This window comes from Oncorhynchus masou, chromosome 1, assembly GCF_036934945.1.
Source record: "Oncorhynchus masou masou isolate Uvic2021 chromosome 1, UVic_Omas_1.1, whole genome shotgun sequence".
Taxonomy (NCBI): domain Eukaryota; kingdom Metazoa; phylum Chordata; class Actinopteri; order Salmoniformes; family Salmonidae; genus Oncorhynchus; species Oncorhynchus masou.
In genome coordinates, this window is record NC_088212.1 from 28,340,588 (window position 1) to 28,364,453 (window position 23,866).

A 23,866-nucleotide genomic window follows, 5' to 3' on the forward strand; every position below is an offset into this window, starting at 1 on the left:
TTTAATGGGTATAGGGTTAGTTGGTAGGGCAATTTCTTATTCACTTTTCCCATCCTTTCTTCCCTCCCCTTTCTGTGTCACAAAATGTTATGAATTCACACTCCCAAAACAGTAGGCTGATACACAGCCCACACAATAGGTGGTGGCATGCACCTCTAACATATGTTTGCGTACCGTCATAATACCGTAGAAGAAGAAGCAGAGGAAGGACTGTATGGAAATAGAGAGGGCGTGACCTGAGGTTACAGTTTCAGGTGAGAGCAACTGAAGGGAAGCAAAGGTTTTGTGCTGTTTCAATCTGTCAGGACTCTTGGAAACAACTTTACCTTTGGAATATTGCTGAACAGAAAGGTAATTTGTATTAATTCATTGTTTGATTGTTGTCTTGAATACTGTCAAAATATTATGAATATGAGCTGATATAATCAAGAGTTAAATTTTCAAATTCCTCACTCACTCAGCAACAGCCACTAAGTTGGAGAGGGGGATAATTAACACTTATGTAAAATACAGTTGGTTATATTGTAGAGTATATGTCCTCTTGTAGTATTTACTCCCCTAGTCTTGGACAGAATGGCCATATGCCATTCTGTCCAGAGTTATCTATCCCCTCAGAAAGAGCGCCCCTCAGAAAGAGTGAGCATATTTTATCGTTGTAGTTTCAGTACATGATAAAGACTACATATCTGTTAGCTGAGTAATGTTTCCTCCATAAAACTAGATTAAAATCACAATGAGGAAGTACACATTCAAACAATTCAGTTAATAATTGTAATCATATTTCTCTTGATGTGCCATACAGGTTTACCAATATGGTCACTATGCGAAAGTGCCTTACATGCTCAAGACTACAGTTGGCTGTGATGTTTGTGCTAACAGTTTATCTCAACACAGGTGAGTTGTCAAGTAAATCAGGGTTTCCTAACCTAGTCTCCCCATGCTATCCATTATGTTGGGCCCTTCTGGCCCACACTGCACAAGACCACATTTTAGTTTAATTCATATCAAGGTTTTTCTGTCCATTTATCTTTGTCAGGGGATGTAAGATGTGCCTGTGCGACAGGCATTGACTGTACATTCCTACGCAACAGGTTTATTTCGCTAAATGTAAACAGCAGTTGGGGTGGAGCCCAGACAGTGTCCCAGGTCATAACAACGTCAGTTTCTGCTGCATTCAATAGCCAGTGTCTGTCCTACATGTTGGATATATCAAATTTATCAGAAATGCATTTACACTTCTGTGAACTGCTAATGCAGTTTTTCCCCATTTAGAAGTTGTCATTTTAGTCTGTCCCTGCCTGAGGTACTCCACATTCTTTGTAAGTGTCAATCCTGAATGTGTGTTTTTCTCTGAACCCTTAGATGTCATAGAGGGTATTCAGATAACATCCACAGGGCCTCAGACCATTCAGAAAGCCCAGGGGGAGACAGTCACGCTGGGGTGCACCTTCACCCCTGACCCCTCTGACATAGGAGAACTGGACATTGAGTGGTTGAACGTCCGTCCAGACATGACCCAGAAAGACCAGCTGGTGAGACTACAGAGCAGGGGACAGAGGGGATCCTTGATATGGATAACTTATGGGGAGGGTTTGGAGATGAAACATGCATTATCATATTAATATGTTAGTCTTAACATCTACTCATATATTTTAGGTCAGACTAGTCTTGGAGATCTTATCCTCACTGTTTCAGTAAAAAAAAACGTGTTCTGAATATGTGTTATCAATACTTCTGTTTTTGTAGTTTTTGTTTTTGAACTGACTCTCTCTCTTAGATCTTATCTTATTCAGGAGGCAAAAAAGTGCATTATGGGGACCCCAGCTTGTCTACCAGGATGGACTTCACAGGAGCCCCCACACTGGGAGACGCATCCGTCTCCATCTCTGCAGTGAAAGCCTCAGACACAGCCACCTACCAGTGCAAAGTCAAGAAAGTGCCGGGTGTCGACATGCGAAAAGTCACTCTGGTAGTGATGGGTGAGGAAGGCCGCCCCTCCCAGACTGGTTTCTGTTTTACCAGTTTTATCATTCCACTGTCCTGTGTGCCATTTTAAAATTTGCTCTCTCACCGAGATGGAATGTTAACACCCTGTTAACGCCTTGTTATCTCCGATGCTTCCATCCAGCAGCCACACCTCTTTCCTTTGTTCCTATCAATATACCAAATTTCCTCTGGTGGAAATACACTTAGAAGAAATCAACAAGTTTACACATTGGCCCATTTTGCATTTGGTTGCAAAAATGCATATGTACAGTACAGGGGCGCAACTTTGGGTTTAGAAGCGGGGGGAACATAATTATATACATTTTTTTGTCCAGTCAGATTATTAACACACCAAACAGCCTACTCGACCACTCTGAGGTGTCCGCATGGTCCTAAAGCACACCGTTGCTTTGTTTTGTATCACACTCCAATGATAAAACTGAGGAGGGGGGGACAAAAATGCAATGTCCCCAGTGAAAGTTGCGCCCCTGGTATGGTACATCAAAGGAAATCTTTCCAAAGACACTGTTTTACCTCTATTCTCTTGTACCAGTTCCACCATCATTGCCTAAGTGCTGGGTTGAAGGTGGCGAGGAGAAGGGGAGCGATGTCACCCTCCGATGCAAGTCCTCCGTGGGATCCATCCCCATCAACTATGTCTGGACCAGAGAGAGTGGAGGGGCCATCCCGCCCACAGCAACACAAAGTAGGGACCAAGAACTAAAGCCTCTAGATAAGACATGGCACACATAACCATAGATCTACTGTACATGTTGATATTTGTAAGTCGCTCTGGATAAGAGCGTCTGCTAAATGACTTAAATGTAAATGTAAATATACTGAGGTAAGGTGTGGCTTGTAGTTGGCAGTGATTGTCTTTGTGGTTGTTTTTTTAGACTCTCAGACTGGAGAGCTGATGATAAGAAATCACTCAGAGAGCTACATGGGAAACTATCTTTGTGTGGTGTCGAATCCTGTTGGCAAAGTGCAGTGTAAATGCACCCTGCACGCATACAACCGTAAGTTTAAAACCACAAATATCTTTAAGCCTGTTAATTGGGAGAAAGAAAGTGAGAACGGTGCATATGTGTGGACCTATTCCTTGGAACCTGTCTGAATATCAGGACCTTTTTAGCTTCCAACAAGGCAGGGACCATAGTGGGTGCTGTGATTGGTGGCCTGCTACTGTTGCTCCTCCTCCTGCTTCTCATCTGGCTTCTGGTCTGCTGCTGCCACAAGCGTCGCTATGAGAAGGAGGTTGCCCATGAAATCAGGTATGAAATATGACATTCCATACATTCCAAGAATTACATGCTGCAGCAGACAAACTGGAACATGAATTTAACTTCTACCTTTCTGTGCTCCTCCTCTGTGGCCTGGCACTACCCCTGCCCACCAGGGAGGATGCTGCAGCCCCAGAGAGTCGCCCCGCCAGTAGGAACTCCAGCTTCCGCTCGGTCCTAGGCTACCGCTCCCACCCAGGGGTGGTCTACAGCTCCATAAGAAAGGGCCAGCCCAAGAGGACAGAATCAGGCCACAGCAGCATCTACACAGACAGGAGCAAAGGCATGCCCGCCCCCATCGGTCAGCAGGCCCCTCCTCTGTTGAAATATGACAGCAGTTATGGCTACCCTGTGTAACAATGATTTGGGTTGGGATAAGAAACCTCATCGCATTTTTGAAGTGTCAGTTTAGGACATTTTACCAAACTTCAGTATAAACAGCTATCACATGCAGGCATAGACCGCCACAGTTGAGATGTCATAATACCCATAAAACCTAGCAGTCAAACAGAGAAATGGTTCCAATTGTTTTCCTCCATTTTTCCCATAGGGGATTTTAGAAACACTTAAAATAAGGTCTGTGGTTTGTGTAGGCTTACCCTGGCATGACGTTTTGATAAGCATTTAAATTTCTCTCGGACAAGGTGACTTTTATCAAAATATTTGGCTCCATTTTCTGTTTGAAAATGCTAATTTGCATCAAAGTAGACATCATGCAAGACTACAAATCAGTGCAAGCTCCTGACACCTTTGCTAACAGGTAATGTGTCAATTTTAAAACTTGCACAAGACAGTTCACAGAATTGTCAGTATAAAGGAATTTAGCCATTTTTTTTCAATTCTACATTTAGCTAACATGTAGATAGTTAATCGAGAGATTCTTACCTTTGCCTCGATTCGGCAGTTTTGTCCAGATCATCATGGTATTTGTAGTTCTTTATGATAGCCACATACAGGCAAATATATTGATAAAAGTCACCTTGTCCAAGAGACATTTACAGGGTTATCAAAATGTCACGCCAGGGTAAGCCTACACGAAAAACAGCTCTTATTTTATTTTAAGTGTTTCTAAAATCCCCTATGGAAACAATGGAGGAAAAACGATTGGAACCATTTCCCTGTTAGACCGCTAGGTTTTATGGGTATTGAAATCATACTGTGGTACTCTATTAAAGAATATGTTTTATGCATAATCTCGTTCCCAGCCAGAGCATGTGAGGGAGTTGAGCGGTCGGAAATCCAGACAGGGAGCCTAAGAAGGAACGAAAATGAATTATTTAGGCTAAATAATTGCAATTATTTCAAGGCTATAGTCTACAAAAAATACATAGTGAAGCATTTGCGAGTGCGACACAATAGGCTGGTAGGCACATAAAGAGCAACCTTTTGTTGTATTAAATCATTGTAGTCTATTAATTGCATATATAGGCTGTGACTTACTTAGAATTAAATACAAAATACACCAAAAAAATGACATATTAGTGCCTTTGAATTTTTTCAAATACAAGTTTGGCCAATCTGTGGCTTCAGGCTCATGCATGGTGCGTGGAGAGACCGCCAGCAGCGGAGAATACCCTCCCCACACGTGCAGAGCCCCAGGGGATGCTAAACACCCCTGGCCACTCTTGCTGGGAAATAGGTAGGCCTGAATGTTTTTAGGCAAAATAACCCAATCAAAACGGAACGCTGCTTGAATGTGGGAATATGCCAGGCCTATTGGGCCAAAATCAATTATGGCTTGTTGTATAGATAATAGAACAAAAATACACTTAAGGTTTAAGAGATCAGATTTTTTGTTTAGAAATACTTTGCTACAATGACAGTTATCTACCCACCTCGTACCTTTCTTTTAGCATGTGCATGCAGTAAGTACACGATCATACTTTCAGAATACGTGTCTTTTCAGATTCCACAAAGATTATTTAGTTGTGTACACTATATCACCGCACTCCCTCTCTTGCTCTTGGTCATCGTCTTGGTAAATCACCTTCATTAAGCACCTGTGTGTTTCATCAGTTTCTTTTTGAAAATATTTAGCGAACTCCATGATAGTAGCTATAGTTAGCAGCACACAAGTAGACTGCAAATGCATGCTGGGCCGGGCATGCCCTGAGTTTGTGAAGTGAATGGTACTGGCCTGAGCTCGTGAAGTGAGAGCGAAATTGGAGCCTGAGCAGAGCCCTACGCTCCAGCCTTTGGGAATCACGCTCCAGTCGAATTGGGAACGCTCTGCTCACATACTCTGTTCCCAGCCACTTCCACCCGAAGCTTGGCCTGGGGACTATTGGTGCAATAGTGCAATGGATAATATTTTAGTCACGTGTAGCTAAATTCAGGATTTTGCAAATGAGTAAAAAAGGTTATATTTAAAGTGTATGTATGCAGTGAGTGTCAGATGTATGTGAGTGTCAGATGTATTTAAAAAAAATCTATGTATGTTTTAATTTGCCCAGGAGACAAGTAACTAAAATGTTTGTCATCCTTTCTATAATTTCCCAATAAAGCACTTTTTTTTTACTAACTTGTTTATCAAATGTGATTAATCTATGTCACCAACTGAAAAAAGCAAATGACCCCACCCTCAACATGTCAAGCCAAATTCACGAGGGAACTCATTTACATTTACTGAACTTTACTTCCGGCGCAGACAGAGATGGCCGCCTCGCTTTGCGTTCCTAGGAAACTATGCAGTTTTTTGTTTTTTTACGTGTTATTTCTTACATTAGTACCCCAGGTCATCTTAGGTTTCATTGCATACAGTCGAGAAGAACTACTGTATATAAGATCAGCGTCAACTCACCATCAGTACGACCAAGAATATGTTTTTCGCGACGCGGATCCTGTGTTCTGCCTTACAAACAGGACAACAGAATGGATCGCATGCAGCGACCCAAAAAACGACTCCGAAAAAGAGGGAAACGTGGCGGTCTTCTGGTCAGACTACGGAGACGGGCACATCGTGCCCCACTTCCTAGCATTCTTCTTGCCAATGTCCAGTCTCTTGACAACAAGGTTGATGAAATCCGAGCAAGGGTAGCATTCCAGAGGGACATCAGAGACTGTAACGTTCTGTGCTTCACGGAAACATGGCTCACTGGAGAGACGCTATCCGAAGCGGTGCAGCCAACGGGTTTCTCCACGCATCGCGCCGACAGAAACAAACACCTTTCTGGTAAGAAGAGGGGTGGGGATGTATGCCTTATGGCTAACGAGGCATGGTGCGATGAAAGAAACATACAGGAACTCAAATCCTTCTGTTCACCTGATTTAGAATTCCTCACAATCAAATGTAGACCGCATTATCTACCAAGAGAATTCTCTTCGATTATAATCACAGCCGTATATATCCCCCCAAGCAGACACATCGATGGCTCTGAACGAACTTTATTTAACTCTTTGCAAACTGGAAACCATTTATCCGGAGGCTGCATTCATTGTTGTTGGGGATTTTAACAAGGCTAATCTGAAAACAAGACTCCCTAAATTTTATCAGCATATCGATTGCGCAACCAGGGGCGGAAAAACCTTGGATCACTGTTACTCTAACTTCCGCGACGCATATAAGGCCCTGCCCCGCCCCCCTTTCGGAAAAGCTGACCACGACTCCATTTTGCTGATACCTGCCTACAGACAAAAGCTAAAAAAAGAAGCTCCCACGCTGAGGTCTGTCCAACGCTGGTCCGACCAAGCTGACCCCACACTCCAAGACTGCTTCCATCATGTGGACTGGGACATGTTTCGTATTGCGTCAGATAACAACATTGACGAATACGCTGATTCGGTGTGCGAGTTCATTAGAACGTGCGTTGAAGATGTCGTTCCCATAGCAACGATTAAAACATTCCCTAACCAGAAACCTTGGATTGATGGCAGCATTCGCGTGAAACTGAAAGCGCGAACCACTGCTTTCAATCAGGGCAAGGTGTCTGGTAACATGACTGAATACAAACAATGCAGCTATTCCCTCCGGTTATCAAACAAGCTAAGCGTCAGTACAGAGACAAAGTAGAATCCCAATTCAACGGCTCAGACACAAGAGGCATGTGGCAGGGTCTACAGTCAATCACGGACTACAGGAAGAAATCCAGCCCAGTCACGGACCAGGATGTCTTGCTCCCAGGCAGACTAAATAGTTTGGGCAGACTAAATAACTTTTTTGCCTGCTTTGAGGACAATACAGTGGCACTGACACTGCCTGCAACGGAAAAATGCGGTCTCTCCTTCACTGCAGCCGAGGTGAGTAAAACATTTAAACGTGTTAACCCTCACAAGACTGCAGGCCCAGACGGCATCCCCAGCCGCGCCCTCAGAGCATGCGCAGACCAGCTGGCTCGTGTGTTTACGGACATATTCAATCAATCCCTATACCAGTCTGCTGTTCCCACATGCTTCAAGAGGGCCACCATTGTTCCTGTTCCCAAGAAAGCTAAGGTAACTGAGCTAAACGACTACCGCCCCGTAGCACTCACTTCCGTCATCATGAAGTGCTTTGAGAGACTAGTCAAGGACCATATCACCTCCACCCTACCTGACACCCTAGACCCACTCCAATTTGCTTACCGCTAAAATAGGTCCACAGACGATGCAATCTCAACCACACTGCACACTGCCCTAACCCATCTGGACAAGAGGAATACCTATGTGAGAATGCTGTTCATCGACTACAGCTCGGCATTCAACACCATAGTACCCTCCAAGCTCGTCATCAAGCTCGAGACCCTGGGTCTCGACCCCGCCCTGTGCAACTGGGTACTGGACTTCCTGACGGGCCGCCCCCAGGTGGTGAGGGTAGGTAACAACATCTCCTCCCCGCTGATCCTCAACACTGGGGCCCCACAAGGGTGCGTTCTGAGCCCTCTCCTGTACTCCCTGTTCACCCACGACTGCGTGGCCACGCACGCCTCCAACTCAATCATCAAGTTTGCGGACGACACAACAGTGGTAGGCTTGATTACCAACAACGACGAGACGGCCTACAGGGAGGAGGTGAGGGCCCTCGGAGTGTGGTGTCAGGAAAATAACCTCACACTCAACGTCAACAAAACTAAGGAGATGATTGTGGACTTCAGAAAACAGCAGAGGGAACACCCCCCTATCCACATCGATGGAACAGTAGTGGAGAGAGTAGCAAGTTTTAAGTTCCTCGGCATACACATCACAGAAAAACTGAATTGGTCCACTCACACAGACAGCATCGTGAAGAAGGCGCAGCAGCGCCTCTTCAACCTCAGGAGGCTGAAAAAATTTGGCTTGTCACCAAAAGCACTCACAAACTTCTACAGATGCACAATCGAGAGCATCCTGGCGGGCTGTATCACCGCCTGGTACGGCAACTGCTCCGCCCTCAACCGTAAGGCTCTCCAGAGGGTAGTGAGGTCTGCACAACGCATCACCGGGGGCAAACTACCTGCCCTCCAGGACACCTACACCACCCGATGTTACAGGAAGGCCATAAAGATCATCAAGGACATCAACCACCCGAGCCACTGCCTGTTCACCCCGCTATCATCCAGAAGGTGAGGTCAGTACAGGTGCATCAAAGCTGGGACCGAGAGACTGAAAAACAGCTTCTATCTCAAGGCCATCAGACTGTTAAACAGCCACCACTAACATTGAGTGGCTGCAGCCAACACACTGACACTGACTCAACTCCAGCCACTTTAATAATGGGAATTGATGGGAAATGATGTAAATATATCACTAGCCACTTTAAACAACCCTACCTTATATAATGTTACTTACCCTACATTATTCATCTCATATGCATACGTATATACTGTACTCTATATCATCAACTGCATCCTTATGTAATACATGTATCACTAGCCACTTTAACTATGCCACTTTGCTTACATACTCATCTCATATGTATATACTGTACTCGATACCATCTACTGTATCTTGCCTATGCTGCTCTGTACCATCACTCATTCATATATCCTTATGTACATATTCTTTATCCCCTTACACTGTGTATAAGACAGTAGTTTAGGAATTGTTAGTTAGATTACTTGTTGGTTATTACTGCATTGTCGGAACTAGAAGCACAAGCATTTGCTACACTCGCATTAACATCTGCTAACCATGTGTATGTGACAAATACAATTTGATTTGATTTGATTTTGACTAGTGATGCTGCAGATTTGATTGACAGACTTTCGTTGGAAATCTGTTTTTATGATGAGATGGAATAACATCGTGTGCCAGTCAGATATGTGAATATGATATTGATTTTGGTAGAAAACAAGAGTATGAAGCAGACTGGCTTCAGAAGTAGACAGCTCAGAGGAGAAAATCTGGCAGAAAGTCTATGATCAAAGAATTTTTTCTATGTAGAAGTAGTGTGGAATGCCTACAATGATTGATTTGGCTGCAAGGATCTCTGGGTTTTTGCTTTCTCTTTTTGGTTTGTGCATTATCATACTATAGACCGGGTGTCAAACTCATTCCACGGAGGGCCCCATGTCTGCGGATTTTCACTCCTTCCTTGTATATGATTAATTAATTAAGTTGACAAATTAGTAAGGAACTCCAATCACCTGATTGTCTAGGTCTTAATTGAAAGGAAACCCCATAAACCAGCAGACACGAGGCCCACCATGGAAGGAGTTTGACATCCCTGCCATAGAGCATAATACTGGATCTACTGCCGGGTTCAAAACACCTGGAAACTCTGAAACATATGAGGTCAAATCATGACGTCATTGATCTTCAGGTCAGAAAATCGGAGCTCTAGAAAGAGGCCCCGAGTTGGATTGACCGTTGAAATCGATTTTTCTCAAGTTGGTTTGAATGCACTGAAGTCAGATGTCGAAGATTTCCAAGTTCTGAGCTCCCAGTAGTTTTGAACACAGCATTAGTATAGCAGGGGTGTCAAACTCATTCCGTGGAAGGCCTAGTGTCTGCAGGTTTTTATTTTTTCCTTTCAATTACGCCGGAGACAACCAATTGTGACCTTAATTAGTGACCTTAATTCATCAATCAAGGACAAGGAAAGAGCAAAAACCTGCAGACATTTGGCACTGTGGAATGAGTTTGACACCTGTAACTTAGACTCCTCTTTCTATACTGAACAAAAATATAAACACAACATGTACAGTGTTTCATTAGCTGAAATTAAAAAAAATCAGACGCACAAAAAGCTTATTTCGCTCAAATTTTGTGCACACATTTGTTGACATCCCTGTTGGTGGGCATTTCTTCTTTGCCAAGATAATCCATCCACCTGACAAGTGTGGGGACAATAAAAAAACTCCTGATTTGCTGGGCCTGGCTCCCCAGTGGGTGGGCCCGTGTAACTTGTAAATTAACTACCAGGTACTGAAGCATTTCGGCTCTCCAGGACCAGAATTGAACAGCCCTGCTATAAAGTGATGAATTAACACAGAATTTGAAGGTGAGCCAAAGGCAGGTTGCCCCCTTTATGATACGTGAATTGACCTTGTGGGACGATGTGTAAATCTGTGGCCATAGCTCCAGGAAGTACATTTGCATGGACATTGGACCTCCTGCCTGAGAGGTTTTGTTCAGTATCTGTGGTTTGGCAAACCTGTCATGCTGCAGTACTTCTCGTACAGTAATTCCACCGGATATACACACATCTTCACCCCAGGCCCATGGAAATACCCTGCCACCACTGCCTTTTGCCATCCCCACCATGCAAATACTGTTGTGAATAGAGTTTGATGCTTCTCTATAAATTCCAATCAGGCTACTCTGAAATCAAAGGGTCTGTGCCTCAACTTGCGATGCCGTTCTCAGTCAACATCTTCAGGCAACTTCTAAAAGCCATCCTTTGACCTTTTTTCAAAAATATATTTTCATCTTCAATGCCAAGATTTTGAATCAGACAACCTATTTCAAGTTGTACTAAAATATCCAAGAAAAAACATCAGACGCAAAGAGATCTTTTTCTGAGGTAAAGCTGCATCCAAAATGGCCACACTCAACATGGTGTAATTGCTTACCTTACCCTTGTGGACTTTAAAATGTTTTCCAATTAATGTTCTATTTGTACATTTCTTCTACAGAGAACAGAAACCTCCTGGCTATGTGTTGGTCTGATTCAAATGAAGAAAACCCTTGACTGTCTGTGTTAAGTGAAGAATTTGAAAGTAAATGTCATATTAAAAAAGCTTGCAAAATATGGTATTGAAACATTCGAGCACTACCTCCCCCTCAACCTCAAACACACCTTAAAACACCTCAAATTAGCTGGTGGACGTTGTTTAAAGAACCAACAGCACCATGGAAGGAGCTAATAAGGTGACTATCTGGGTCATAACTGGCCTGATGGCCGTCCTCACCATGTTCTTCAATCTGTTCATCTTCCTGATGAGCCTGAAGAGCTATAAGCAGAACAAACACTGGACCCCCTGTGAGACCATCATCACAGCCCTGTCCTTGGCCAATGGATCTCACCAGCTGCTCTGCTATCTCTGGATGACCATGACCGAAATAGACAAAGACTGCCGACTGGAAGAGCTGTTCTACTCCTTAATGATATTGATAGTGTTCAGCCTCAAGTTCACTATCATGTGGACCACCTCCTTCCTGACCTTCTACTACAGCACCAAGTTAGTGATCGAGCCCATCCACTGCTACACCAAGATCCAGGAGGCCATCCTGAAGCACGTCACCACTGTGGTCGTGGTCATCCCTATGTGTGGTCTCAGCACGTGTCTGCCCATGCTGACTGTCCTCGTCCCTGAGAACAATACATCGGAAAATAAGGACTGCGGTTCCATCATGCCTAATGACACCCCTGGCATGATCTATAACACTGTTTATCTAGTCCTCTCTAATATCCTACCGGGAGTTCTGATGGTAAAGTGTTGCATATCCATCTCTGTTCACCTGGGCATCCATCTCCAGCACATGAAGGCCAGTACCAATGGTTCCCACGCACCCAAGCTGGGCTCTGAGATGCGGGTGATACGCATGACCCTCGCCCTGGTGGTTGTTTTCCTCTGTTTCATGGTGGTTGATCTATATGCGTACTATCAGGTGACGGTGAAGAAAGAGAATGCTATTCTGCTCTCTTTTCTCTTCACCTCCATCTATACCACTTTCAGTGCCTTGGTTCTTATCTACGGTAAGAAGACATTCTGGAAGGTTCTCCTCCACTCTTACAATGTCGGCCTGGATGAGTTTCCCTGTCTGTCCTGCCTAAAGGTGCCAGAGACCAAATGCAAACCCAGCTCTGCTCACACAGTCAAACACTGAGTCAGACCAGGGTAGCCACAATGGCCTTGGGTACATTAATTTAACATGTTGCGGTGAGCATTCTGGCACAAAAATGGTCACCGTGCATCACCCAGGTGGGTGACCCACATTGGTGGTGATGAGGTGAGTTTCCCCCTGCTATGTAAAGCATTTTGAGTATCTCTGTTAGAAGAAAGGCACTATATAAATCCAATTAATTATTTGCATGAATATGTTTGGATAGTATGGATTTAGAGTCATCTTATTGTCTGACCACATAACTTCATCATGAGGTTCAATGTGTGGCTTGTTTTTCCAGGCATAAACCTATATTAGATATATAAAATAACATGTGAATAAATATTATAGTATTTTAGCTAACAGCCCTGTCTCTGATGTTTAATGTTCTTCTCAGTATAATTAAGAATATTTTTCAATGTGGTGTAGTTATTAATTCATGAATAACCTATGTCTTTTGCCATTACAGATATTGATTAAAGATTTACAGTCCATATTAATATCATGGCTACTCATTATAGGGCTTTGCCATAGCCTACAATAAATGCCTCTATTTCGCCATTGTTCCTCTCATCTCAATAGCTAATATCCAGTGTCAGTTTCTATCTTTTCCAGTTGAGAGCATAGCGAATGGGATTCTTATTGCTCTGTATATTCCTTTGACATCTATACCAAAGTCATTACTAGATAACAACCAAACAAGACACTCTACCAATCAAACTGCATTTGGAAAGGGTGGTTAATATTTGCTGAAAATCTGTACGATGTGATGTATAGTGGTTGCATACACATTCTGTATAACCTCTGCTCAAAAACCATCTAGAATATTAAGGGAAATATGCAGGGGTGGAAAGCATACTGAAATATCCTACTCCAGTAGAAGTACTGTTACTTTAAATACATTTTACTCAAGTAGATTTAAAATTACTGGTGTAAAAAAACTACTCAAGTAAAGGTAAAAAGTAGCCCATTTAAAAAGTACTCAGAGTGAAAGTAATTGAGTTACTATTTTATATAAAAACCTTAATAATTAGTTACCTTTGCTAAGGTTACTTGAAAGTTGTTACACATGATCTTTGCCATGCATTAAATTGAAAAGGATGAGAGGAAATTAATGTACAGAAGGAATTTATGAGTTGCTACAAGGTAAAAAATGAAGGATTTGTAAAAATAATATACTATTAACATTTGAAAATAAATGAAACATTCTAAGCAATTAAAATGTATTGATGAATACAAAACCAATACAAAATAAAGCACATAAACAATGAAGTTGCCAGACTTCAATATACTCCATAAATAAACATGTCTAATCCTTCACCTATTCAATCCCTCATTCACCCCTCTGATACTTGTTACTTGTCCAGAGGACCAGCTGACATTCACTGACTCACCCACACACTCTTTCCCTCACTCACTCTTTCCCTCACTCACTCTTTCCCTCACTCACTCACTCACTCACTCACTCACTCACTCACTCACTCACTCACTCACTCACACATCAGGGTTGGAAGAGTACTGAAATATCCTATTCAAGTAGAAGTACTGTTACTTTAATTAAATTTTACTCAAGTAGAAGTAAAATTACATACTTTGAAAACAAGAGTAGTTATAATTAGTTACTTTACACCTCTTAAAATATGTGAAAACCATCTGTCCTATTTTGGCAAATAAATACCCCACCGCTACATTCCCTCTAGCACCATCTAGTGGAGATATACAGGGGCATTTAATACGGAGATACACAGGGGCATTTATTATCAGACAGCTGCACTCAAGTCTACTTATGTCTGTCAATGGCATGTGGTCAGGAATGTTGTTTATGTCCAAGAAGATATGGGTAAATGGTGACGGTAAAAACCAAGCCCAGCTAAACTCGTCCATGGATGAGCACACATCACAGGGCAGCCTGGAAGCATCCCTACAGTAGTCTGTGGCCATGTGACAAAGGGACTGCAGGGAGAGTGATATCCTGTCCCCCAGTATCTGACAGGAAGGAACAGGCCATTAGCAAACTAGATTAACATGACCAGTAGCTAAATACCACACAGGCCCTACTGCAATAAACGACACTAAACTACGCAATAAACCTCTCTCCCCAGCCCAGCCCACACTACTGTACAGAAACAAACTGCTTTCACGTATGGGGAACATTATTGTGTTTTACTTCAACATAATGCTACGTAAAAAATAAATGTTCTTCTCAATATAGATCCTACAAATAAAGCATGAATATAACTGAAACAGAATCATTTGTATAACATGCATAGCTGATGGCATCACAATGAAATTACTGACAGACATAAATTCTCTCACTATTTACTGGAAAGAAAATTAGGCTTTGTGTGACAGAATGAAAACTATCTCACTGTCAAACAATCTCAGCAGGCGCTGAGGCCCCACATTATTATCGCAATTATCACAATTATTGATCAAAGAAGCTATAATGATGTCCTGTCTAGTGCCTATTATGTCCTTGATAAGAGATATAAGGGATGATAAAGGCAATAGATGTGTAAAGGATAATTATTCTAAGAACTTCTGCTGGCAGGTTAGAGGCTGAGAGTTTAGCCTTCTGTAACAATACTTCATTTCAACTGAACATTTGACCTCATCAGCATACATATTATAACAAACAAAAGTCACCAAACAAATAACATTTATTAAATTATTTATTTCTGTTATGGTCGGCTTTACAAGTTTTATTGATCAAAAATGTATATTACATCTCTTCATGCTAGTACATAGCTATAAATCTCTTTACAAATATCTGTTCTGATCATTGTTAGAAAAAGGTCATTGTTAGAAAAAGGTTAGTTCCCTTCGAAAATAAAAGACTCATTCTTGCACTATATAAATCAAACCTGTAATTTCTGAAATACATCACATGCATGGATGAGCAATTCAGCAGACAAAGGGAGCACTGCATAACAAAATAAGACTTTAAAAAAAGTATAGAATGTATATATTTGGACCTGGTAATGGTTTTCACCACCTACATCCGACTAGCGGAGGAATATGCTGCTCCAGTGTGGCATTCGGGGCTAACCAAGGGACACCATTGAGAGGGACCAGAGAAGAGCAGTACAGATCATCATGGGCAGATGACACCTCCTACTCCGATACATGCACCAATCTGGACCTACCATCACTCTACACACGCAAGAAGTCTCTCAAGATCCTTCGCAATCCGATCCCTACCACCATATGCTCTAAACGATCGTCTGTTAGTGTACACCTGACCCACTCCACAACTTAACTGATCCACTGCAGGACTGAGTGATTCCGTTGCAGCGCCATCCCAGCCATTGTTTCGCCTGCTTAACAGTTGATGGTGAACATTATTTGTACATTTTTTATTGGCTACATCTGTTTTTTATTGTGTTTTAGTTAGTATTGACAATTCTTACTTTCAAATGTAAGTTGTACTCACACTTCAGCATGTTGCTGCCATTTGTACAATGTTCTGTTGAAAAAACTGTACAAAAACAACATTCTCTCTCTACCATAAATGAGAAAGTGCTTCAACTAAATAGATTAAGCTGATTTGTATAGAAAGCAAGAGGTCAAGATATAAAGTAGTTTGTTCTTAAAAATAAAAATATACAATAAAATCAAATTTACATGAATTCAATCCAGTGCATGTCTCTAAAAAATGTGAGGTACTTGCATATCTTAGTGTGCTTACGTCACAGAATTATGTAAGATTCCTACCTATATGTACATACTGTATCTACCTCAACTACCTCATACCCTGTGTATATAGTCAAATTATCGTTATTCATTGTGTATTTATTCCTTGTGCTATTATTTTTCTATTATTTCTTTTTTTTTTTCTCTGCATTGTTGGGAAGGCCCCGTAAGTAAGCATTTCGCTGTTGTTTACAAAGCATGTGACAAATTACATTTGATTTGATTTAATGTATAGCTACACAGTATTATGAGTCAGTCAAGGTTATTCAATTTGACTTTATCTTAGACAAATACTACTGATTCAATGATTTGGAGAAAATGCCATTTTGATTACAATCTCAGTTCCTTCAAAAAGGACTACTATGCATGTACTATGTACTATGACAATGACGGGGCAAAGAGAACCAAAACGTCAAGGGGTGGCATTTACTGTCATTTTAGGTCAGTGCTGATGCAACCATAGATGTAAACTATATAATCAACAACAACAGAATCCAAGCCTGTGTGTGCTGAAACCAGTTGTGAATCACATACCACACATTCCCTGCCTTTGATCAGTAATAGTGATTCTAATTAGAAGGTTTTCACCTAGCTATATCACATAATAAAACATTAAAATGCAGTCATTGCCTGTGCTTTTTTGTGAAGAATGCACCGGAATTTATTAACAGTTCAGTGTGATTCTAACACATAATGACAAAGGATAAAATTGAAGCTTTGGTCATTCCCTTACCTAGCAGTGATATAAAATATATACAACAACATTTCAAAGTCCCTTGGGAAATGTGTTATGGTCACCGTTATTACTACTTTTTCAGAAATACAGTTGAAGTCAGAAGTTTACATACACCTTGGCCAAATACATTTAAACTCAGTTTTTCACAATTCCTGACATTTAATCATAGTAAAAATTCCCTGTCTTAGGTCAGTTAGGATCACCACTTTGTTATAAGAATGTGAAATGTCAGAATAATAATAGAGAGAATGATTTATTTCAGCTTTTATTTCTTTCATCACATTCCCACTGGGTCAGAAGTTCACATATACTCAATTAGTATTTGGTAGCATTTCCTTTAAATTGTTAACATGGGTCAAACATTTCGGGTAGCCTTCCACAAGCTTCCCACAATACGTTGGGTGAATTTTGGCCCATTCCTCCTGACAGAGCTGGTGTAACTGAGTCAGGTTTGTAGGCCTCCTTGCTCGCACCTGCTTTTTCAGTTCTGCCCACAAATGTTATTGGGATTGAGGTCAGGGATTTGTAATGGCCACTCCAATACCTTGACTTTGTTGTCCTTAAGCTATTTTGCCACAACTTTGGAAGTATGCTTGGGGTCATTGTCCATTTGGAAGACCCATTTGCGACCAACCTTTAACTTCCTGACTTAAAATGTCTTGAGATGTTGCTTCAATATAGCCACATCATTTTCCTACCACATGATACCGTCTATTTTGTGAAGTGTACCAGTCTCTCCTGCAGCAAAGCACCCCACAACATGATGCTACCACCCCCGTGCTTCACGGTTGGGATGTTGGTCTTTGGCTTGCAAGCCTCCCCCTTTTCCCTCCAAACATAAAGATGGTCATTATGGCCAAACAGTTCTATTTGTGTTTCATCAGACCAGAGGACATTTCTCCAAAAAGTACGATCTTTGTCCCCATGTGCAGTTGCAAACCGTAATCTGGCTTTTTTATGGCGGTTTTGGAGCAGTGGCTTCTTCCTTGCTGAGCGGCATTTCAGGTTATGTCGATATAGGACTCGTTTTACTGTGGATATAGATACTTTTGTACCGGTTTCCTCCAGCATCTTCACAAGGTCCTTTGCTGTTGTTCTGGGATTGATTTGCACTTTTCGCACCAAAGTACGTTCATCTCTAGGAGACAGAACGCTTCTCCTTCCTGAGCAATATGACGGCTGCGTGGTCCCACGGTGTTTATACTTGCGTACCGTTGTTTGTACAGATGAACGTGGTACCTTCAGGTGTTTGGAAATTGTTCCCATGGATGAACCAGACTTGTGGAGGTTTATAATTCTTTTCTGAGGTCTTGGCTGATTTCTTTTGATTTTTCCATGATGTCAAGCAAAGAGGCACAGTTTGAAGGTAGGCCTTGAAATACATTCACAGGTAGACCTCCAATTGATTCAAATGATGTCAATTAGCCTATCATATTAGATGCCAATTAGCCATGGCATAATTTTCTGGAATTTTCCAAGCTGTTTAAAGGCACAGTCAACGTAGTGCATGTAATAATCTGACCCACTGGAATTGTGATACAGTGAATTATAAGTTAAATAATCTGTCTGTAACAATTTTTGGAAAAATGACTTGTGTTGTGCACAAAGTAGATGTCCTAACCGACTTGCCAAAACTATAGTTTATTAACAAGAAATTTGGGGAGTGGTTGAAAAACGAGTTTTAATGACTTCAACTGTATGCTTGTTTCTTAGATATTCACAGGGCACATACACCACAAGAACCAGTTGGTTGGTTCTTACTTGTCGTAAGTATCAGCAATATAAATTGTTGACATGTAATTCTGAAGTACATAACAGGTACTGGTCCTGTAATAGTTATGTAACAATAAAGTGCTACAGTACCACAAAATAAACCAAGCCATCCCAGGCAGCAGGTGGAGGATCTTCACTGAGGACTTTGCTCGTAGGAGCCGGGGAACATAGACTTCCTGGTCTTAGGAGGAGGTGGAGGGGGCTTGCTTTCAATTTTCTGAGGCAGAGGAGGAAGGAACTATGGAGAGACCAGGGTAAAAAATAAACTTTTAAAATAATCTGTTTCACAACTCGCATTTTACAAAAAATATAGATGTTTTCAGTTTCGCGGTACCTCAGAGGAGTTTTGGGGGAGGTCAAACATCTCGTGGGGATGTTTCTTTGGTGGCATGGGTGGGGGTGTCCCAGGAGTGTCAGTGATGGCATCATTATCTTCAAGGAGAGATGAATAACCTGCATAGAGAGAGAGACAAAACACACATATTTTAGGCTGCATGACAGGTAAAACTGTGTGTGGACGAGGCATGGATCCAATACAGGGTTGATCTCTATGCCTGTGCAGTTGACTTTTTCTGTGTTTAGGGTGAACCGGTATGTATCTCTAAAAGGTTGTTTGGGATAGGCTGCTTTGAAGGTATCCTTCGTGTGTAGTTAAGCTACGTACTGGAGCTGCGAGGAGTGTGAGGAGAGGCTGGCAGGGGGCTGAGAGGGTTGCCAAGGCTGAGCTGAGAAGAGGCTCCCTGGAACAGAGACAGGGTCAGGCGACGGTCCCCAAACTGTAGGCTTTTGGGTCTCTGCTGCTTCTCTGGAAGGGTCTGCTAAGGAATAGAGTACAAAGATACATCCCTCCTTGAAATCAATTAAGTACATGGGTAATTACTTACATTCTCAAATTACACCTTTGTTGCCTTTGTTTATGAGCCCAAACCCGTTTAAGTTACCTCATCTATGTCTGGCTGTCTCTCCACCAAAACCTGTGACTTGCTCACACTCCATTCTTTTCTATTCTTTCGGCCAATCCGGTTGTCATCTTCCGAGCGGGACAACATTGAGGCCCGGCGATCATTGGCAGTGGCACGGGACAACAGTGAACTGATGATGGATATCAGGACAGATAGAGAAAGAGAGAGTGAGAGAAATGGGGGGGTTGGGGGTGTACAGTTAGAGGGATTCATTGGCATGTGCAAGACATCAGACAATGTCACATTGTGAGATGTGGAAAAGCACAGACAAATACTCCTTACAAACATAGCAACACAAATTGACCACCAGAGCAGCACAAATAGAGAAACACAGCTAGGGAGAAGGGAGGAGGAGGGAGGGAGGAGGGGGACTGTCTCCTGGGAGGAGGAGGGAGAAGGAAGGAGGAATTAGAGGAGGTGAAGGACTGACTCCTGGGAGGAGGAGCGCCGTGAGGGTCCATCAGAGGAAGCGGAGCCGCTGGAGAGGCCTGAGGAGGTGGTGGAGATGATGGAGACGGTGGACATGCGGCGCAGGGTGGAGGACAGGATGTAGGGAATCACTACTGAGCCCACGCGACTCTTCTTCCTCTCAGTCAGTGAGCAGGGCTGGGACACACAAATGGGATTAAACATCATCAGGAAACTTGGCAGGGGATGAGTGGATTGACAGGCAAAACACTAGCAGCAATGGAGTGCCTAAAGAAAGATTTATATAATGTGCACTCTGCTTTGAATGAGGGGAGTTTAATAGGGAGGCAGTCAGAGGAGCCAATAGCTAAATTTGCCACCCTCTAACATTAAATTGAGTTTGCTGCTGGCAACAGACCAGGGTTATGACGCCGTAATGCTTCTCCACTCTCTCCCGCAGGTCAGAGAAACAGGTGAGCAGGCGATTGTGTAAAGGCTTCAGCTGCTCCGTGGATTTCTCCCCGTGGATCCGGATCCCATCAGCCAGGAGAGGGATCTGAGGGGAGAGGAGGAGGGAGGAGCCTCTGTTCTTACGGCATGTACTGCATGTCTAAGGTCAGGTTCAATAACAAGGGGAGAATGAGGATATACTGTACCTGGAGGGCAATAAGATGTTTGAGGACCTCAATGCTCTCAAGGTCCTCTGGGTGTTCATGTATGTAGGTGTCAGTGAAGAACGCCTTCAGAGAAAGAAAGGGGGTGGAATAAACATTTTTATTACTGGGACATATGGTCACATGGTCACAATAAATAGTAGCTAACATAACAGAGCTACCGCTTTCAAGGAAGCTTTTAAGAAATCCCGCTATGCCCTCCGACGAACCATCAAACAGGCAAAGCGTCAATACAGGACTAAGAACGAATCATACTACACCGGCTCTGACGCTCGTCGGAGGTGGCAGGGCTTGGAAACTATTACAGACTACAAAGGGAAGCTCAGTCGAGAGCTGCCCAGTGACACGAGCCTACCAGACGAGCTAAACTACTTATATGTTAGCTTCGAGGCAAATAACACTGAAACATGCATGAGAGCACCAGCTGTTCCCGGAAGGTCTGTGTGATCACGCTCTCCGCAGCCGATGTAAGACCTTTAAACAGGTCAACATTCACAAGGACGCAGGGCCAGATGGATTAGCAGGGCGTGTACTGCGAGCACACGCTGACCAACTGGTATGTGTCTTCACTGATATTTTCAACCTGTCACTGACCGAGTCTGTAGTACCAACATGTTTTAAGCAGCCCACCATAGTCCCTGTGCCTAAGAACACTAAGGTAACCTGCCTAAATGACTACCGACCCATGGCACTCAAGTCTGTAGCCATGAAATGCTTTGAAAGACTTGTCATGGCTCACATCAACACCATTATCCCAGAAACCGTAGACCCACTCCAATTTGCGTACCACACTAACAGATCCACAGATGATGCAATCTCTATTGAACTCCACACTGCCCTTTCCCACCTGGACAAAAGGAACACCTATGTGAGAATGCTATTCATTGACTACAGCTCAGCATTCAACACTATAGTGCCCTCAAAGCTCATCAATAAGCTAAGGACCCTGGGACTAACCACCTCCCTTTGCAACTGGATCCTGGACTTCCTAACCCTGGGCCACCCCCAGGTGGTGAGGGTAGGGAACAACACATCCGCCACACTGATCCTCAACACAGGGGCTCTTCAGGGGTGCGTGCTCAGTCCACTCCTGTACTCCCTGTTCACTTATGACTACACGGCCAGGCATGATTCCAACACCATCATTAAGTTTGCCGATGACATAACAGTGGTAGGCCTTATCACCGACAACGAGACAGCCTATAGTCAGGGGGTCAGAGAGCAGGCCGTGTGGTGCCAGGACAACAACCTCTCCCTCAACGTGATCAAGACAAAGGAGATGATTGTGGACTACAGGAAAAAGAGGACCGCGCATGCCCCCATTCTCATTGACCTGGAGCAGGTTGAGAGCTTCAAGTTCCTTGGTGTCCACATCACCAACAAACTAACATGGTCCAAGCACACGTGAAGAGGACATGACAAAACTTATTCCCCCTCAGGAGACTGAAAGGTGCGTACGGCCCAGTACTTCACTGGGGCCAAGCTTCCTGCCAACCAGGACCTCTATACCAGGTGGTGTCAGAGGAAGGCCCTAAAAATTGTTGAAGAAACCAGCCACCCTAGTCAAAGACTGATCTATCTGGTACCGCATGGGCCACTCTAGTCATAGACTGTTCTCTCTGCTACCGCACGGCAAGCGGTACCAGAGCGCCAAGTCTAGGTCCAAGAGGCTTCTAAACAGTTTCTACCCCCAAGCAATAAGACTCCTGAACATCTAATCAAATGGCTACCCAGACTATTTGCATAGCCCCACCTTTTACACTGCTGCTACTCTCTGTGGTTATCATCTATGCATAGTCACTGTAAGAATTCTACCTACATGTACATATTACCTCAATTACCTTCACTAACCGGTGTCCCCGCACATTGACTCTGTACTGGTACCCCCCTGTATATACTCTTGCTATTGTTATTTTACTGCTGCTCTTTAATTACTTGTTACTTTTATTTCTTATTCTTATTTTTTTTTATATGCTTTGTTGGTTAGGGGCTCGTAAGTTAGCATTTCACTCTAAGGACCACACCTGCTGTATTCAGCGCATGTGACTAAAACAATTTGATTTGATTTGAAAATAAGAACCAGGTGACAACTCTTCACTTAAATGTGAGATAAAATTGGAAAGGATTTAACCTCCTACAAAATAATAGTGGAAGTCAAACCTTCTCATAGTTGGTGTAGCCACCCATGACGGCAGGGTCAACAATGCCATTGAGCATCATGGAGAGTGGGTGGACTGACATGGAGCTGTCACAGGCCTGCTGCTGCACCAGGTTACTGAGCTTCTCATTGGCCATCTCCATGGTTTCCACAGCATTCTGCAGGGGGCTGATCTCCTCCTGACCAATAGAAAAGCAAGGAGAGGTGAGGAGACATTGAAGTGTAGAAGACCAAATTGGTTGAGTAGGAACTATTTGCTGTGGGTGGTAGCAGAGTACTCAACTGTGTTTAGATTAAACATAGAGCACATGAACACCAGTACGTTTGTCTTACTGTGCTTGTCATCATCATTACTGAGAGAACTTACAACAGAGATGGACTTCACTTCAAACCATTTGAGAATCCCTGGGAAGTAATAGGACGTGATGTAAGTTGTCCTCTCGATCCACATGGTCTGTAACATGAGGCAGAAAATATGCAGGAATGGTTAACACAGATATTTTGAGCAACAACCTCGTGCTAAATTGCTAGGTAAAAGGGCTAAATTCCTGAGTTCCTTAGCGATGTTCAAAGACAAGAGTGTTAGTATAAATGGAGGGATCTGGCTTTGTTGGGACTTTGCAGCATGGTGTGTCTGTCAGAGCTGTGTGAAAGGTACTCACTGCAAATTCATTGTCTGGGTTCTTTGCACCTTTCCTGAAGGGTCTGGAATAGTGGAACTGGTCCACTTCATTGGTTCTATAGTAGCTAGGAGAGGAAGAGGGACCAACAATTTAATGCATATGTAAGACAAATTAATCATACCACAGACTGTTGTGTCCTTACTTTAGAATCTGCTCAGGGACCCCCTTGTCTTTGAACTGGGTGGGCACAGTAAGGACTGGCTTGACTGTAAAACACTGGATGTCTGTGAAGAGCAGCTAAGGATAGGACTGTATATTATTCAAAAACTAAAACTAATCCCTAGTGCT

At 42.9% G+C, this 23,866-nt stretch overlaps 3 protein-coding genes across 4 annotated transcripts in view; 2 read left to right on the forward strand and 1 right to left on the reverse strand.

Annotated features, from left to right (window-relative positions):
• Positions 1-222: 222 nt before the first annotated feature.
• LOC135541149 (coxsackievirus and adenovirus receptor homolog) lies at positions 223-5,790 on the forward strand. Its single transcript, XM_064967265.1, has 8 exons — positions 223-351; positions 803-894; positions 1,363-1,532; positions 1,778-1,979; positions 2,540-2,692; positions 2,883-3,005; positions 3,122-3,260; positions 3,386-5,790. Exons 2-8 carry the CDS (start codon positions 813-815, stop codon positions 3,624-3,626), a joined length of 1,110 nt encoding a protein of 369 aa, XP_064823337.1. The 5' UTR covers positions 223-351; positions 803-812; the 3' UTR covers positions 3,627-5,790.
• A 5,726-nt stretch (positions 5,791-11,516) lies between these two features.
• Positions 11,517-12,494, forward strand: LOC135505926 (uncharacterized). Its single transcript, XM_064925599.1, has one exon. The coding sequence runs from the start codon at positions 11,517-11,519 to the stop codon at positions 12,492-12,494; it is 978 nt and encodes a 325-aa protein (XP_064781671.1).
• A 2,651-nt stretch (positions 12,495-15,145) lies between these two features.
• LOC135541158 (dedicator of cytokinesis protein 5-like) overlaps positions 15,146-23,866 on the reverse strand; it is a 55,483-nt gene continuing 46,762 nt past the window's right edge. Inside the window, exons 41-51 of one of the 2 annotated variants that reach the window (XM_064967280.1) lie at positions 23,721-23,802; positions 23,558-23,642; positions 23,263-23,349; positions 22,898-23,074; positions 20,720-20,803; positions 20,482-20,619; positions 20,086-20,261; positions 19,635-19,785; positions 19,358-19,508; positions 19,028-19,146; positions 15,146-18,931 (exon numbers count right to left, since the gene is read on the reverse strand). In XM_064967280.1, coding sequence (XP_064823352.1) covers positions 18,827-18,931; positions 19,028-19,146; positions 19,358-19,508; positions 19,635-19,785; positions 20,086-20,261; positions 20,482-20,619; positions 20,720-20,803; positions 22,898-23,074; positions 23,263-23,349; positions 23,558-23,642; positions 23,721-23,802 — 1,355 coding nt within the window. In that variant the 3' untranslated portion in view covers positions 15,146-18,826. Of the gene's footprint in view, positions 18,932-19,027; positions 19,147-19,357; positions 19,512-19,634; positions 19,786-20,085; positions 20,262-20,481; positions 20,620-20,719; positions 20,804-22,897; positions 23,075-23,262; positions 23,350-23,557; positions 23,643-23,720; positions 23,803-23,866 lie in introns of both variants that reach the window. The other variant, XM_064967275.1, reaches the window with a different exon arrangement.